At 39.4% G+C, this 18,984-nt stretch overlaps 1 protein-coding gene across 1 annotated transcript in view; it reads left to right on the plus strand.

Annotated features, from left to right (window-relative positions):
• The first annotated feature begins 2,393 nt into the window (after nt 1-2,393).
• The window catches only part of TM9SF2 (transmembrane 9 superfamily member 2), a 57,676-nt gene continuing 41,085 nt past the window's right edge, over nt 2,394-18,984 (plus strand). The window contains exons 1-3 of the mRNA XM_079902837.1: nt 2,394-2,607; nt 16,410-16,477; nt 18,527-18,620. Of these exons, the coding sequence (XP_079758963.1) occupies nt 2,443-2,607; nt 16,410-16,477; nt 18,527-18,620 (327 nt within the window). The 5' untranslated portion in view covers nt 2,394-2,442. The remainder of the gene's footprint in view (nt 2,608-16,409; nt 16,478-18,526; nt 18,621-18,984) is intronic.

Genomic DNA, 18,984 nt, shown 5'->3' on the forward strand with positions numbered 1-18,984 from the left:
GTTGATTTGCTCGAGGGAGAAGTGACCTAGACACGATCCCACTGCTCAGGCCCCCCTCACCTGCCTACCCACCCTCACCCCCGTTTGGGTTATAAAAATGGCTGCCTTTCCTCTGCCCAGCACTTAATGTACATCCCCCCCACACACACACCTTAAACTTCACAACAAACTAAAGAAGATGGACATCCTTTTCTCTCTACTTCCCAGTTCTCCCCTATTATCTGGGACTTGGTGTATTAACTTGCTCAAGATCCACATAACTAGATAGTAGTGTTCCAAAGCTGGAGTTCATAGTGCAAACTACCTTTGCAAGGAGGAATTCCTTCATTGTTCTGGTTACGCCACAGTATAGAACAGTGGGTCTTAGCCTTTTTTTTGCAGGGTCATAGATTCCTTTGAAAACTTAATAAATGTTATAAACTTTCCAGGGGTAAAAATGTGCACATCCCCACAAGAATTTAGATAGGATTGCACGGGTCTCCACATTTTTCTGAATTGTCCACTTAGCAAACTTGCCAATTCTTTTTTTTAAAATAACTTTATGAAAGTTTAGTTTTATTTATTTATTAAATTTATTTATTCTTGGCTGCATTGGGTCTTCGTTGCTGCACGCGGGCTTTCTCTAGTTGTGGCGAGCGGGGGCTAGTCTTCGTTGCGGCGCGCAGGCTTCTCATTGTGGTGGCTTCTCTTGTGGCCGAGCACAGGCTCTAGGCTAGCGGGCTTCAGTAGTTGTGGCTCGCGGTCTCTAGAGCACAGGCTCAGTAGTTGTGGTGCTCCGGCTTAGTTGCTCTGCGGCATGTGGGATCTTCCCGGACCGGGGATCGACCCCCGTGTCCCCTGCACTGGCAAGCGGATTCTTAACTACTGCACCACCAAGGAAGTCCTGACTTGCCAATTCTTGAATTCTGAGCGGGAGGTAGTTCTGGGTTATGATTCCTTGCTTATGTACTCTAAGTTGGTGTCCTCTCTGCAGATTCGATTGAACTCTAAAGCTCAGAGGAATTGACTTTATAAAGACTGTTGCCCACCAGTCCAGTTCTACAAGGATCAAGCTATTCGCTACTGCAGTCGTGCATCAACAGTGCACCCTGAGGGGAATTCAGGATGGAGGAAAAAACAGGAATGTTCTGTGCTTTATATAGTGGCCCTGGATAAAGATGCATATCTAAGGAATAATTTCAGTGAACTCAGATTCTTGCATCTTCTCATACATACAAAAGCACTAAAACCTTTAACTTGAGATGTCTGTTTTCTGTGTTTAGCAGTAACCTTTTGATGTTGGCCTACCTGTTTTTTTCCAGCCAAAAAACTCCTATATATCCTGGCTCCTCCCTTACCTCTTCAGAACAGTTCCTCAGAGCTATCTGAGAGGTGGTCTCCTGTGCTATGGTCCTCAGTAAAGTCCCTGAATAAAATTTAACTCACATCTTTTATGTTGTGTGTTTTCCTTTGTCACGAAAAGCAAGTTTCTCCTTGAAAAATACTCAAAACGCACCACACAAACACACACAAGTACGTCTGTGCATATACAAACGGACATCGCATCACTTCAATAGGAAAAGTGACAGAAACTTGCCCAGGGATGATCATACCAGATTTCTATTTTGCTGGAACTACATTTCTCACTGGGCTCTCAGGTGTGCTCCTGTCTTCCTTTGCAAAGAAATGTCAATACTCCCTTCTCCTATTTGTCTACTCCCATTTTTCCCCTCACCTCATTTCCACTCACCTCTTTAAAGAGATCTTGTTTAGTCTATGCAAACAATCACTGTCCCACGCAAGAATGAGCCACCGCATCCAATGCTGGGAACCTGTCCGTGCACACACCTCTGAGTAGCTGTCTATTTGAAGATTTGTGACTAGTTCCTCCCCATTGGTTTCCTTATCCTGCACTCAACCGTCTCCCAAACTTCTTCCCTCCACCAACTCAGCGTTCATCAGCAAGTACTTTTTGGAGCACCACCTCTGTAATAGGGGCTGGTGTGCCTTGGGCACTGTAGTGAGGAAACCGGGGAAAACCGGGGCAAGGCAGCAAGCACGGGGCGCTGGGCAAGTGAGACGCTCCACGACGCCCCAAGGGGGCTCTAGATCGGAATTTGGAACAGGAACGGGAGGGCTGGACCCTCTCCCGCGGCAAACACCCCAGCCGACCAGCTGAAAACCTGGCAAGTGGATTTCCTCCACTCTCCCTCCCGGAAACTCCTCAGGGCGCTTGCAGCCGCTCTCACTGAGCATGTGCAGGCGGCGCTGCGCATGCTCCGTCGAGGTCCGCTTCGGTGTCTGTTGCGGAACCCGCGGTGTCTCCTAGCGCAACCGGAACTATCCGTGGCGGGGCCGGCCTGCCTCAGCTCCGGCGGACTGGTAGTCGTCGCCGAGCCTTCCCGTCCCTCCTTCCCTCTTCACACCCCGCGGCTCTGCTGCCGTTCCCCCGAAACAGCCGTTATGAGCGCGAGGCTGCCGGCGTCGTCTCCACCTCGGTGGCAGTTGCTGCTGTCGCTGCTCCTGCTGGGGGCGGCCCCGGGCCCGCGTCGGAGCGCAGCCTTCTACTTGCCCGGCCTGGCGCCAGTCAACTTCTGCGAGGAAGAAAAAAAGAGCGACGAGTGCAAGGTGGGTGCGGCCTGGCGGACCCCCCGGTGCACAGTCGGAGGAGGAAGCCTCCCTCTGCCGGGGGGGGCAGCCGGCGTCTCAGGGGAAGGGGGCGTAGCAGTGGGTGCGGTCGGGTGTCCCCAGAAGCGCGTGGGGTTGGCCGCGCTGTGGGGCGCAGGCTCTGGAACGGCCTCCGTACCGGCGTAGATTCTGGCGAATTCGGCGGGCCAGGTAGCACGAGCAGGTGGGTTCAGTTTTCCCGGAGCAGGGACTGTGTGTGTATGGCGCTCGCTTGGCGTTGGAGGCGTGCAGGTCAGCGAGCGTTCCACGGGCGAGTGTCCGCTCACAGCCCCGTGTCCCGCCTCCACGGAAGGGGACGGCCAGGTTTTCCAGTAACTTGTAATTTCATTGCTTCTCGTTTTCTACTTTTCTGGAACCCTGATTGGTTATGAGGACTTGTTCTTTCTAGGACTTGGGTGTTTTTACCTCACGGTTAGCAGTCGCTTCCTTGTTTGTGGGATTTAACACCCAGAACCGCGTAAACTGCATTAATAAGGAGTTGCTGTGATGGTTGAGACAGTTAATGTCTACCATTTAAGTGTAAAAAAAGAAATTTAATATGCAAAAAATATGTAAGATCCCACTAGTTTCTCCGAGATTGTTTTAAACACTTAAAAGGAGCAGACAACAGGAGAAACCGGCGTTTTCTTCCTAGGGCAGATCTTGAAAACTTTGATCTCTTACCACCTTAAACTCAAGGTTTTCAGTTTAACCACTAGTAAAAGAGACGTAGGTAGAGTAACCTGCTTTTAGGTTATTAGGTAGAGGGCAGGAAAGTATACATACACAGTTATTTTAGGTTGCTAAAACTTACCCTTTGGGGTGCAAGAAACTCTTTGAAACCGTTAATACTTTTAACAGTTAGGATAATCGTTCAGCAAACTTTTACAATCTATAAGTAGGTTTATTTACTAAGCTTGGTTTTTTTAAGCTGGTGTTTATTTTATTACTGCTAGCTTTACAATAGTTGTGAATTTTGAGCTCATTTTAGGGCACTAAAGAAGCTATTAAACTTTTCATGGCATTTTACAGTTTCTGTTTAAAAACTTGGATTTCTAAAAATGTCTAAGGATCTTTCAGGTGTACTCACATCAACAGTTAGTGCTTGAATACTGTAACTCATACCTTGCAGTGCAAGAAATTTTCGCTCTTTGAGAGTTCTGACTGAAAGAAAATAGTGCTTCCAAGTGGAAGAGAGCTAGTCTCACAAGCACACAGGTTTTTCCATTAAATATTTTAGTAATCAGCCTTTAAAGCTTAGTATTTGGTCTTTAAATTTAAATTTAACAGCAATCGTATATTGTCTAACTAGTGCCTTAGACACAAAAAAGATATTCCTGTCTCCTAGGAACCTCAAAGATCATAAGCTTATGACAGATTATCAAAATCTGATATGTTATAATAGATGGCTGTCCAAAGTGCACTAAAACACAAATGAGGAAACATCTGCGGATTGGAGTCTTCAGGGAAAGCTACAGAGAGGAAGTGACATTTGAGATGGACTTCAGACATGAGTATGAGTGAAATTTACAGGTGGTCTGCTAGTTAGATAATTTTGTTTCCTCAACAGGTCCTTCTTTAGGTAGTTCCTTTTAGTTAACTTTTGATTAATTTCAGGGAGTCCTTTTGGATTTTTAGTTTTTACAAGTATAGGGATGAAACAGGCAAGACAGATCATTTTTCTGAAGTGTTTGGATTTCATCTTTGTTGCCAGCTGCTTTCACATCTTGGTCAGTGGAAACAGATCTTAGACCAGTAGAAAGAGGCACTTTTAGCAGTTTTCCCCTAGAATTTGACTAACTGGTGTAGGGAATTTGAAGTACACTTTAATATTTCTTCTCTTTGCTTCTCAAAGGAGAAAAACAGTAAACAGTTTAAATTTTCATTACTTCAATCAGGGTATTAATATTTTTTTTCTCATCCATTCCATATTTGTTAAGGAAGACAGTCTTGTCTACACTGTCAGAAAAGTTGAAAGGACTTATTTTAAAAATTGGAAGTGGGAGTTGTGAAATGGGAATAATTATTTCCAGAGATGCTTTTAGGTTAGGGAATCAGGAGTTGGATGAATTGGGTAGGTCATTGATACTATTTCTATCAGTTTTTCCATCTGTAAGATAGAGATAATCATATTTGCTTACTATATATTCCCCTTGAAAGATATTTTGCCCTTCCTGGAGGGAAAGTACAATATTTATTGTTGCAATATTATACAATATTCATAAGTGTAAAGATGAACCAAGTTTATTTTCAGCATAAGTGTAATTTATGGAGTATAGTCTTTACATATCCTGTGAAGTCCATGTCCTGTATTTAGCTCACCATGTATATTGAGAGACAATCAAAAGAACCCTGAGGATTTGGTCATTTTCTCCTCTCAAAATTATTTTATGTTCAATTTACTGGCATAGAAACAGTAGTCCAGTGAACATACAGTCATATTCATATTCCTTTAACTTCTGATTTATGATCTTCATTAGCCTTAATAAACAGTGTGACTGTGTTCTGTGCCTTTTTTTCTTTAGCTTGCTGTCATTACAGGTACATTTGAATATCAACATAGTGCACATTTTCATTGGCTATACAGTATTTCATTGTAGTATTACAATACTATGGTTTGCTGAGCTGTTTCTTGCTTGTAGGGCATCTAGATTGGTCCCGATTTTTCTATATTGTAAATAACTTTGCTAGAATGTATTTAGCAGGAATTCATTGCATATTCACAAATTACTAGGTCAAAGGCAAGAAGCAATTTTATAGCTCTATTTAATACCACCAGGTTTCTTTGAAGAAAGGTAGGTTTGATTTACAATGCCATTAGCTGAATGATTCCATGTGTCTTCACAGTATTTTATAGTTTTTATTTATCAAGTTAATAGCTATGTGATGGTACCTAAACATTTTTTAATGCTGCATTGCTTTTGAGGTTTCTCTGTCTTTCAATTCTCTTATTTGTCTTATTTTGTTAGTTTTTCAAACCACAGTATTAAAGAACTGAACCATGGTATTCCTTTCTGCTAGCATTTTCCTTTCTTAAACTCAGGGGATAATATGTTGACTGCAGTAAGTAGAGTAAGCCTTGGTCAGAAGTGAATAGCTAAATGTGAAGTTACCTTTAGATTGAGTCTTAAGTGTGCTAAGTGGCATTCTAATGGCTGGTAACTGAAGATTAGTGAGCAGTTCACCCTTGCTGCTTTTAACTTTCAAGCAATTATGTAATGGCTTGTCAACATGAACAACTAACTATAGAAAACATTTGCCACTTTTTTACTGTTTGATGATGTGTGTGCATGGACAGATCATGTTCTTAGATGAAAGAGTAAGATTTTCTTTCCTGTCCAGTAAGGAAAATGACCAAATATACCCCCCTGGTGTTTAAAAAAAAAAAAGTTTAAATGGATTAGTTTAACAACTTTTTTATAAAAAAGAAAATCAGAATCACACTTTTAAATTTCCTTCATCAGTAGTTACTTTTAGAAGCTTTTAACAAATTCTGTGTCTATTATTTTGGGAGCAGTTGCCTATAAATATGGAATTAGTCAAATTTAAGAAAACGGTTCTAAATGTTGCTCTGAACAAACACAAGAATGAATGTATTATTTACCTGTTTTAACTTGACCATAGAGATTTTGAAGATTTTGAAATATTTAAAGAAAAAATATAATTTACATGTGTACCTAACAATATAATTGGTATATATTTATTGATATTTAGTTTCATGTTTTCATAGTTTTTTGTTTGTTTGTTTGTTTTTTGCGGTAAGCGGGCCTCTCACTGTTGTGGCCAGGCGGACTCTCAACCACTGCGCCACCAGGGAAGCCCCATAGTTTTTTTCTGGAAGAAGAGCATTGATTCTTAGCTACTGGAAAGTAATCAGTGTGTGAGGGTTACTGATATTGTTTCAGGTATGAAATCTGGCATTGGAAAGAATGACTTTGGATAAATTCACGTTCCAACGATTGTTCTTTGTTCCTGTGAAAAAGTACATGGAACTGAGTTAGAAGGTTTGCATTCAGAAATTAAATTTTCGAATAAAACTATTTTAAAACTGTGATCGTTCATTATAGTGGATGTGAGAGCTAGGATTAGGAAAGCAAGCGTTGTTGATACAGATAAAATACTGTCCTACTGCTCTCTACAAAGGGAAGCCCTTTTCAAGAGGTGTGTTCTTGAACATCTGAAACAAAACCACAGACAGGTGCTCCACATGCAGACACACCTAAGTTCTAGAAACTGGTTTGAGCTCAGTCAGCCTTAGAGCCCAGTTCCCCAAACCCCTACTTCTATTCTTCCTTGCAGTTTTCTATTGCAGTGTCCTCGTAGTAAATGTTGTACTGTAGTTAATTGTAGCTACCTAAATATACACACTCTACAAAGCCATTGGTTATTGCCATGAAAATTAACTAAGTGTTGATGAAAGGCTTTGTAAGAAATTTGTGAAATATATTTTTCTTTGTTCTTCTTACTCTCACCTTTCATACCTATTTAGTGCCCTTTGCTAATAACAGTGATAGAAACTACAATTTGTGTACTTTATGTGTGCCAGTTATATATTAATCTTAGTTAATCCTCCAACAATCCTGTGGTTTTTAGATGGGGAAACTGAAGCTGGGTAGGATGCAGTACCCTCTCAAGCAAACATACCTCATAAGTAGCGAAGCTAAGATGCAACTCCAGGAGTGTCTGAGTCCGAAGTCTAGGCTCTTCACCACATTGGGGTACTCCTGGATCTTCTAGGCTGAGCGCCGTACCTCTTCTCCTGCCCTGTCCTGCAGATCCTGGGCTGCTTGTAATCCTGGACTTGCAGTTATTGCAGTTACAACAAAAAGCTCTTTACCTATGTCATCAGTTTTTAACCAGTCACATTTTATGTTTATTCCTTTCTTTGATACAGTTTAAAGTTGAAATTTTATTTTTTGATGGGAGGTGGAGGAAGAACCTTAATATCTAGGAGATCAGCTTCTGGGCATTGTTGGTCAGGTAACTCGAAGCTCATGAACATCCATTTGTGAGTTCCAGCATTTCTATTGGGATTTTAAAATTATATCTGAGCTAAGGTTTTCCTTCTTTGGACTTTTTCCCACTGTGGGCTTCTCCAATATTAAAGTAATGGAAGCTTCCATAGTTTTCCTTTTCTATGGCTGTACCTTGGTATCTCAGACACTTTTGTGACTAGTCACTTGCTTTGATCCTTGTACAAAGTCACATTTCTTCACTGAGATTTCTTTCTACCTTGAAAAACAGTTGTACGTGTCGGTTGGGACATACATGATGGCAGTTGTAAAAGCAGAATCAAAACAAAGGAACAAGGAAATGGGGGGAAATGCAGTACTATAGCATGGCATGCTTTGAAGTAATAAAGTAGCGTGTAGTTGTGACCAAAGTTGGGATCAGAAGTAGAGTGGGCAGTTGGGGACTAGAAATAAAATTGTACATTTGGGAGGAGAAGGATTTAGAAGGGAGACGATAGAACTCTAAATTAATTAAAAGCATTTCCGTAAAAGGTTTCTTAGGGTGGTATTGTAATCATTCTTGTTTCGTCTATGTCTTGCTTTAGAATTTACAGTCTTGCTTTAGGATTAATCTGTACCTTTCTTAAAATGGTTAATGTCACAACTTTTCATGCTTGTAATAACTCATTTTGGGACAGTTGAAAGTGGGAATGTGAAGAAAGTAACCTTTAAGGCTCTTTTGAGTCATGTAAGTGATATCTTGGAGTTGGCTATCTCCAGAAGGAGATGCACGTAATTAACTCTTGGATGGGGAATAAAGAAGATGTTTAGAATGGAAAATGACCTTAAAGTTAATCAAATATTGCTCTCTTACAGCGATTGCTATTTTAATAAGAAAACTAAATCCCACTAGCTACCCTAGGAACACATAAATAGCTTTGCCACTTTGCCCTTTTACTTCCTTGAATGTGTGCCCTATCTCCGCATCTGGATTATAAATTCTTTGAAAGGCAGCCATTCATGGGTTTTATATTATTATGGCATTCACGGTTTCTAGTACAGGACATTATGGGCTTTGAATAAATGTGTTGATTGAATGAATTTCCCATGGTTTTTCAGAGTTTTTTGTTGTGAATCTTCCTGGGTTTTCACATATATTGCAAATTCTATTTCCCCCTATTTATTACTTCTTTTGAAGTCATCTTTCCTGCTTCTAACATCTCCCACACTAAACTTTACTCTTTAGTCTTTATTTCTTATTGCTTTGATTTGGCTTCTGTCACTTCATAATATGACTAAAGTCTACTCTCATCTTTAAAGCCTTTTCTTTTTCCAACTTTTAATTGTGACAATTTTCAAAGTTCAAAAAAGTTGAAAGAATAGTATAATGATCACCTGTATATCCACCTAGACCCTTAGAGCCAACAGTTGTTTATGTTTTCTTCTATTTGTTTTATCTGTGTGTATATTTATATTTTTTAGGGACGAATGTCATGTTTGTAACATACTTTTGCCCTTCATGAAACCACATAAACTCACTAGCAGTCTCATTTCCTTTCTTCTTTCTTGTTTTTTTTTTTTTTTTTTTTTTTTTGCGGTACGCGGGCCTCTCACTGTTGTGGCCTCTCCCGTTGCGGAGCCGGACGCGCAGGCTCAGCAGCCATGGCTCACGGGCACAGCCGCTCCGCAGCATGTGGGATCTTCCCGGACCGGGGCACGAACCCGTGTCCCCTGCATCGGCAGGCGGACTCTCAACCACTGCGCCACCAGGGAAGCCCTTCTTTCTTGTTTTTAACATTTGTCCTACTGTCATATTACGAGGATCTCGTAATATTATTTTTATAATACTTATAATATTTTTGAAATTTTCCTCTTTCACTATAAGGGTCAATATTTAAAAGAGTGTTGTAAATGTAGCATATTTACAAATACATTGTAAATTGTTCTATTCTGTGTTAAATTTATCAGTTTAAATTTGCACTTCTTAGCATGTTTTAAATGAGATAAATATTAAATTTTCAAATTCGCACAGTTTAAAAAAGGAAGAATGAATGAAAGTGCTACAGAAATAGCCAAAATGAACTGAATATCCAAGGTGTGTTTTGATTAGTTCACCAAGCGACGGAAAAAGGTCCACAATTTAGTGGTGATATCTATGATGGACCAACTTTCCTGTAAAAAGTAAGTGTGGAAAAGTGTCAGAAGAGACTGGAAGGAAGAAAAGTGGAGGACTGAGAGCAGCAAAAATTAAAAGTGGTAGCAGCAGTTGCGTTTACTCACTTTTTTGAGCCAGCAGTCCAGTTTTTGAACTTATTTGTCTTAAAGTAGAGCAAGTAATCCCTAGCTCATAAGGTTACTATGAGAATTGTGCTTGATAATTATTATCTTCCCCTTCCCTAGACTGATAGCCAAGAAGGGAGTAATGAAGAGGCATAAACAGTAGATCAGAAGCCACTGTCCTTAGTGTCCTTTAATGGGAGGGAGGAAGGAGGGCCTCTCACAGAAACCCTCAAGGTTATCCTTATACTAATACATATTTGGATTGAGGAAGGTCCAGCTTCTTTAAAATAATAGGTAATAATAGCTATCTTTATCTAGCTTATAGTTAAACATTTAACTTATAGTTATTGTGTGCCAACTATAAACCAGCTTCTATATCGTTTGTTTTATTATTACGTCATTTATTCCTCACATTCAAAATTACTTGTCCATAAGCACATATTTATTAGCAATAGACCTAGGATTTGAAATGAACCCAGCTGTCTGACTCTGTTCTCCCTCCAAACTGAAGTTGTGTTCTCTGTTTATATGCTGTGTGTGTTAAAATTAGTTTTGTTTTTAGGTCAAAGATAATGTGAGAAGAATTGTTTTTGAATTTTGCTGTCAATATTTTGGAAAATTTTGTGGACAGACCTTGATAATTGTAGACATCCTTATAAATCACACAGGAAGGCTGAAACATGCTTCTTCAGTGACGTTAACATTTTTGTTACTAGAAGTAGAATTTGAAGCTACTTCACCAGATCAGGAAAAGTTGATAGATACGGTAAATTTAATGGGGAGTTGATAGTAGACAAAATGCCAAGTGTGAGAAGGATAAAAACTAATAATGTACAAATAAGAAAATAGGGAGGGAGGGTGTGTGGATCTTTGGGCTATAGACTGAAATGGAATAAGTGTAATAATCAGTTTAAATGATACTAAATTATATAATCAGAAGACTAGCATGGTGTCTAAAAGAGAAATTTTCCTGGCTTCTAGAGTTTGCTTCAGAGACTTGAAGTAGACTTAGAGGGAGCCAGTGAATTTGATGTCTAAAGTTTTGACAAGATTGTTTTTTAAAAAGGTTAAATTGGAATTTCAAGTGGTATGGGTTAGCTTAAGGGCGAGCGGAGGTAGGGAATAAACCATGGGGAATAGTAAAAATGGAGACAGACTTCCAGAAGTCCCTGAGGCTAATTTGGATCTTAAATTTAGCAAAAAGAATGAATGTGAAATGTTTTAATTAGCTAGTAGTATTAAACTCTTGTATCAACATAATATAAAGCCACTGGGAATATACTTCCAGAAGCTCTCTTAAAGTTATATGAGAGAACAAAAGGTAGTAAATTAATTTGGTCATGGACAAGTTAAAGTATATTTGAAGAAAAAGTTAACAATTATATATTTGAGGTGATGAACTTTAAACTATCAGTTACAGAACATTGGAAAGAGATGAAGAGTGTCATTGAAGAATTTATGCTTTTGGCCAAAAAGGCTAATGAAAAGTAACAATGTCATTCTATACATATATGAAGCTTTGATGTCTATACCTTGAATTCTGCCTGTAATTCTCAGTGCTATACCTTTTAAGAAAGATGTGAGAGTAGGGCAAGGTCCCGAGAAAAGCAGCTGGCATGATCAAGGAGATAGATGATTCAAAAGATTAAGACCTTTCCGTTTTGAAAGATTAAGACTCAAAGGAGAGATGAGAGAAGTCAGAAAATGAGAATACGGTTTTCCTTCAATCTTACAATCCTATAGCTAAGAGATGTACCATGAAACTTCAGAGAGAACATCATAGGCTAAGCAAAAATTCTTGCCTCATCCATTGGGTAGAAATGGAAGAAACTTTTACCCTAAATTTATATGCTCCTCAACAGTGTCCTAAAAATTTTTTTTAAATGGCATCAAATCTCTGAACCTTTTGCCCTGTTTTGGGTTTCCAAAGATATGAATTTAAAGAACATTGAAAAATACCTAGTAAACAGAGCTCAAGGATGAACTAGGAGTCCAGTCAAGCTTGCTGTCTGTTTTGTAGGGTCCTCAATCTAAGAACTGTGTTTACATTTTTAAGTGATTAGAAAAAAATTAGAAGAAGAAGAATATTTAGGGATGAGTGAAAATTACATGAAAATCAAATTTCAATCCCCATAAATAGTTTTATTGGGCTACAGCTGGGCTCATTCACTTATGTAATGTTTGTGGCTGCTTTTGTTCTACAATGGCAGAGACTGCTTGTCCAGCAAAGCCTAAAATATTTACTCTCTGGCCCTTTAAGAAAAAAATTTGCCAACCTCTGGGATAGACTAACATTCGAGTTATTTTTCCAAGTAAAGGGAAGATTGCAATGACTAGAGTAAAATATTAAGTATATGAAGAGGGTTTATAAAGGGTACTAAGCAGCATTTTATTCTTTTCCATTACTGTGCTGTCCCATATAGAAGCCATTAGACGCCTGTGACTATTTTTTTAAAATAAATTTATTTATTTTATTTATTTATTTTTGGCTGCATTGGGTCTTCGTTGCTGCGTGTGGGCTTTCTCTGGTTGTGGTGAGCAGGGACTACTCTTCCTTGTGGTGTGTGGGCTTCTCACTGCGGTGGCTTCCCTTGTTGCGGACCACAGGCTCTAGGCTTGCAGGCTTCAGTAGTTGTGGCTCGTGGGCTGCTCAGTAGTTTTGGCACACGGGCTTAGTTGCTCCGTGGCAAGTGGGATCTTCCTGGAGCAGGGCTCGAACCCGTGTCCCCTGCATTGGCAGGCGGATTCTTAACCACTGTGCCACCAGGGAAGTCCTCCTGTGACTTTTTTTTTTTTTTTTTTTTTTTTTTGGTGGTACGCGGGCCTCTCACTGCTGTGGCCTCTCCCGTTGCGGAGCACAGGTTCCGGACGCGCAGGTTCAGCGGCCACGGCTCATGGGCCCAGCCGCTCCGTGGCATGTGGGATCTTCCCGGATCGGGGCACGAACCCGTATCCCCTGCATCGGCAGGCGGATTTGCAACCACTGTGCCACCAGGGAAGCCCCTGTGACTTTTTAAATGTAAAATTAAATAAAAATTTAAATTCAGATCTTCAGCCACACTGACCACGTTTCAAGTGACTAATGGCCCCGTGTGGCTAGTGGCTACTGTATTTGACAGAGCAGATAGAGTATTTTCATTGCTTGAAGTTCTACTGGACATTGCTGCATAATAGTAAATACTTACATAGTACTTTGTGACAGGCACTGTTCTCGACTCTTCTCAAAAACCAGTTGCAACAGGAATTATTATTACCTCCATTCTACAAATGAGAAAACCAAGGCACAGGGAAGTGAAGAAACTTCCCCAAGATCACACAGCTAGTAAATGTCAGAGCCAGGATTTAAACCCAGGCAGCCTAGCTTCAGAGTCTGTGTTCTTAATCTCTTTGTACTGAGAGTAAGGAATATGCTTAATTGTGGCACAAGGGAGTTGGCTTATGTGATGAAAATGTGGATCTGTGGATTTTGAGACTCAAAACATAGAAAGTTGTGTAGAGTATAATAGGTGCATTCCTCCCTAGAAAGAAATCTAAAGATGTGAACTGGATTAGCTTTTTAGGAACTTTCAGTCTTCATTAAGATACATTAAATAGGGCTTCCATGGTGGCGCAGTGGTTGAGAGTCTGCCTGCCGATGCAGGGGACACGGGTTCGTGCCCTGGTCCGGGAGGATCCCACATGCCGCGGAGCGGCTGGGCCCGTGAGCCATGGCCGCTGAGCCTGCGTGTCCGGAGCCTGTGCTCCACAACGGGAGAGGCCACAGGGTGAGAGGCCCGCGTACCGCAAAAAAAAAAAAAAAAAAAAAAAAAGATACATTAAATAGAGCGCTTGGATTCTGGTATATCTTCATAGCAGTGTTGACCCCTTATAATTAGTGAAAATTGTTTTGGCAGAGTAAGCTATCAACGGGGAATTTTGCCTTCACAACAGTTATATAAGTTTGTGATAATTACTCAAGCATTCTGTAAGCTTAAATATCATGTCCCATTATCTTCTTAGTCAGAAAGACCAGTGATATAGTCTTCAATATTTTGTACAAGGAGACACAGTTAAACTTTTTTTTGTGTTTGAGACAGTGTTACCATTGAGTTGTCATTTTATTTCAGTACGGTTTTAGGGGTTTTATGTGTGTTTTCAGTACCGTGTACAAAGGCTAATGCCTTCCATTGTATATCATGAATATTGGATGGACATTTTAGTGGATGAGCAGTGTAGTTTAGGCATTCCCTGTTCTGAATATCATTAAATTTATTTGGTTTCCTTTATTTAACAAATACATAGCACTTCATGTATTAGGCACTGTTTGACATACTTTATAAATGTTAACTCATTTAATCCTTATACCTCTGTGAGGTAGTTACTGTTATCCCCATTTTGCAGATAAAGAAACTGAAGCACCCATGAGGAAACTGAGATGCTAAATAATTTGACCAAGTGTAAGTGGTAGAGCTGGGATTTGAACCCAGGCAAACTGGCCCCAGAGGTCATCTTTTGCCCACTGTGTTTTGCTGTTTTTCAAATGACAGTGTATTATTAGTTTTTGTACATTGAACATTTTGTCTCACTTTTGGGGTATTAACAGGTATAGAGGACTGCTGACAGCACTAGTAAATGAGATCAAAATGGCAAATGTGGCTTTATGCTCTTCCAGGTAGCCTCAGATCAGAGTCCAGAGGCAGCCATAGTGATCTAACCCTGTAAAATACAGGTAAACAGCTCCTATTTAATTGTTTTTGGTTAGTACCAAAAGTACTTCAGGGCACAGATTACTTACTGACATTTTCATCTGAAGAATTCTGTATTGAGTAGCAATGAGCCCCTATTGGGAGAGCGGGTACCTGGGTACAAGTTCCTTTGGAACTTCAAATATACGTTGAAGAAATCCTGGGAGCTTCAGTAGGAAGGTGTGGCTTTGAGTTAACCCATGTTTCCTAGGAAGTTGATACAGCTTTTCTCCCTCTCCTCTGTTGTTGAATTTGATTTGGTCTTTATGAATTTCTTCTCTGTTACTACCTTTGTAGTTAAGCATTCTCAAATTGATCAAAGCAGTCCTCCAGAATTAAACCGTGTTGTCATTGTCTGTCTCCTGTCTGCTTAAGAGCATGAGATTGTGTTTCTAGTACAATTGATCTAGAAATTTCTTACCTACCTGGCAACATTTCTTTTTTTTTAATGGTCCCATGGTGTTTAATAGCTAATTTACTATCAACAGGCATACTACAATATGTTTCTAGTCTTTTAATGAACAAGTCTGCAGTATACATTCTTATACATGATCTCTTGTGCACACATGATTTTATTCCTAGGAGATAAGTTCTCATAAGTAGGATTGCTGGGTGGAAGAATGCATGTATTTTGCTTTCCGAAAGGCTGTAACCACTTCACATTTCAAAGAGCCACAGGTGATATAGCTTTTGAAAACTTTTAGCCAGAGTTTAGTGGTCTCATATTGAATTTAATCGCAGATGTGTCTCAAATTCATATCTCCAGATTTTTTTTCTGAATGCCATGACTGTTTATCCTTCTACACTTAGGTATCTCAAAGGCACTTCAAACAAAACATGTCTAAAGACAAACTCATGATCTCTTCCCTCAAACCTAATCCTCTTCCAATGTCCCTTTTGTTACTTGTCAAAATCAGAAAATTAAAGCATCTCTTGTCTTTAAACTTAGGGCGTGTGTTATCTTTACTCTCACATAAAACCAATCAGTCCTATCAAATTTATTTTCAGAATATTTCTTGGATGCATCCATTTCTCTTTTTCTTCTTCTTGACAGCATTCCTTGAATGCTGTGAGGATGTTTTGTGGGTTTTTTTAAATTTATTTATTTATTTTTGGCTGCATTGGGTCTTCGTTGCTGCGCACGGGCTTTCTCTACTTGCGGCGAGCAGGGGCTACTCTTTGTTGCCGTGTGCAGGCTTCTCATTGTGGTGACTTCTCTTGCTGCGGAGCACGGGCTCTAGGCACTCGCGCTTCAGTAGTTGTGGCTTGCGGGCTCTAGAGCGCAGGCTCAGTAGTTGTGGCGCACAGTCTTAGTTGCTCCACGGCGTGTGGGATCTTCTTGGACCAGGGCTCGAACCCGTGTCCCCTGCATTGGCAGGCGGATTCTTAACCACTGCGCCACCAGGGAAGCCCCGAGAATGTTTTTTTAAAACTGTTTAAAAATAAAAATTATCTTTGTGCTGCAGAATGAAATACTGAATTTGAAAACCAGATTTTTAAAAGCAATCTATATTGATGTAGTGAGTGATACCTTATTTAATTTAAATACTTATTTAATGTTCTAGAAATTTTTAGAACTTAAAGCATTTAGAAACTATTGGAGACATTTGCAACTGAAAATTATTTTATTGTAATTTAAATGCATATAAATCTACTCAGTGAATGGATTTATAAGTAAGTCTTTAAAGTGAGTTGGATATCATAAAATTTCTCATTTCAAAAGTCAAATTCCTTTTTAATGCTAAGCATGACCTAAGTTTTGGTCTCTAGTTGTTTATATTCTAATTCTGTGTTTCTTCATTTTCAGGCTGAAATAGAACTATTTGTGAACAGGCTTGACTCAGTGGAATCTGTTCTTCCTTATGAATATACAGCGTAAGTTTTTCAGCTTGGTTTTTATATGAAATTTTATGACTCATCAGAATTTTGTACATTTAGAACTTTTACTTTCTCCACAGTTATGGATAAATTCATATGCATTTAAAAAATGTACAGGGCCTGAAAACATTTTTAAAAGGGGTATTGTTTATTTCTAAGGTAGGGTTAAAATGTGAAATGTGATCTGCTGATGTCACTTTGCAATGCAACAGAAGCACCAACGAAAACAATGAATTCCTTTTTTTACCTGACTGGACAAATAGCCATTTTGTTTTAATTTTTTTGATTATTAAAAAACCCACATAGTTTTCAACAAAATCCATATGTCCCACATAATCAGTCCCCAGAAATAACTGCTTTGTTGTCTGCCGCCTGCATTTTTTCTCTGCTTATTCTAACATACACAACCACATTTATACATTTTTTAAAAAATTTATTTATTTTTGGCTGTATTGGGTCTTCGTTGCTGTGTGTGGGCTTTCTCTAGTTGTAGCAAGCGGGGGCTACTCTTCGTTGCGGTGCGCGGGCTTCTCATTTCAGTGGCTTCTCTCATTGTGGAGCATGGACGCTAGGCGCACGGGCTTCAGTAGTTGCAGCACGCGGGCTCAGTAGTTGTGGCTCATGAGCTTAGTTGCTCCGCGACATGTGGGATCTTCCCGGACCAGGGATCAAACCCGTGTCCCCTGCGTTGGCAGGCAGATTCTCAACCACTGTGCCACCGGGGAAGCCCCATTTTTGTTTTAAATGAAAGCAGGTTTATATATTTTATTTGCACCTTGTTTTTCTCACTGAATCTGTTTGGACATCTTTTCTATATTAATACACAGCTACCTCGGTCTTTTTAGTAGCTGTTTATTATCCCTTTGTAGAGATCATATAGAGTCTGTGTATGATTTGTTTCCCTAATTCTCTATTTATGAGCATTTCATTATTTCCATTTTTTGATATTATAAAAAATGCTGCATAAATATCCTTTGTTCATTTGAGCACTATATTCCATATTGGGTATAAAATATGTTCCTAAATTTTAGTTGGCTTCTAAATTTCTCTGGTATCTAAGAGTTTTGAAAGAAAATATGTTTACTGTAGAAAACACACACAAAAAGTTTGGCTATCCTACAAGAATCCATGTGCCTAAACGTGTAAGAAGAGAATACAAATTTCATGAATGAATGGACCATAATTTATGTAACTTTGGAGACTTTTTCTAGTTTTTGTTTTGTTAAATAAACAAATCTCTCTCCTTAAATCTTTGTGGCTATTCTTGGGAAAACTCAGTGAATCTCTTATATCCAGTAGATGGAGAATCTTCATTTGGGGACTTCCCAGCCCCAGTTTTTTATCACCCAAGATTCATCTTCCTCTTAGGGATCTAACTGGTCTGTAGCCATCACTGTGCCGGTCTCAACCATAGTGACCATGGTGAGCACAGAACTGCCCTTTAATATTCTATAGCAAGGCTGAAATTAGGCTGTAACGTTCAAACAAAACTTTATGAAAACTTGGTTAGTAATACAAGGAAATTATAGCACAGAGAGAAGCTTACAGCTGCCTGGTTATGGCTTCTCCACAGCTCCATGTTCTCGGAGGGTCTGTCTAGCCTGCTTTTCATGTTGGCCAGTATATTGGGATGAGACAGAAACCCATGTAGTTGACACATCTTCTTGAAATGGCATTAAGTAAATATTTGAATTAGAAAGATAACAAAAGGAGGTGAGTTACGCAAAATTCCCTTGAAGACTAGGGTGTAAATAATTTTATCATTGAAATGAACAACAATAAATTATAATGTGTCAATTTTTTTAATTCTATAATTTCCATCTTAATAAAAGTATTATTTAAAAATCAAAGCATTCTAAGGCATAATTTTCAGGTTTTTTTTTGTTTGTTTTGGGGAGATGTGGTACATGGAACTTGGAGTAGGAGTATATTTCTTATTCATCTACTTAGAGTGATCAGTACCTAATCTGTCCTCTAGGTTGGCTAGGGGTTTGATATCTCATTGCTTCCTTTTATGCTTAAAAACTTAAATATTCTTGCCCGCAGGTTTGATTTTTGCCAAGCATCAGAAGGAAAACGCCCATCTGAAAATCTAGGTCAGGTATTATTTGGAGAAAGAATTGAACCGTCACCATATAAGGTTTGTATTCAGTGTTATATAAAAGTTATTTAGTTGCATCTTTTTTCTTTTTTCTCCCCACCTTGTAGAAAAGCCTGTGATAACTTAGCTAAGAAGGAATTCATTTCTCTTTTACATCCAGGAAAAATTTCTTAAAGTCACAGTTTAGAAGTATCCCTCCCCTTCTCACGATATGTCTGTCATAAATAAGTTTGTTCAAAGGAACATTTCCTACAGTCAGTATTATATCAATAAATGATAAGGTGGTGGCCTAAAAGTGCTCAGACTCCCTGCCTCACCTTACAGAGGGACCTGGAACCTAGCTTTCAGTTATGAAGAGTTGTTCCAGTAACTTCATTTGGGAACAGAATCCCTAGAATTTCCC

This window comes from Stenella coeruleoalba (genome assembly GCF_951394435.1).
Source record: "Stenella coeruleoalba genome assembly, chromosome: 18".
NCBI lineage: Eukaryota > Metazoa > Chordata > Mammalia > Artiodactyla > Delphinidae > Stenella > Stenella coeruleoalba.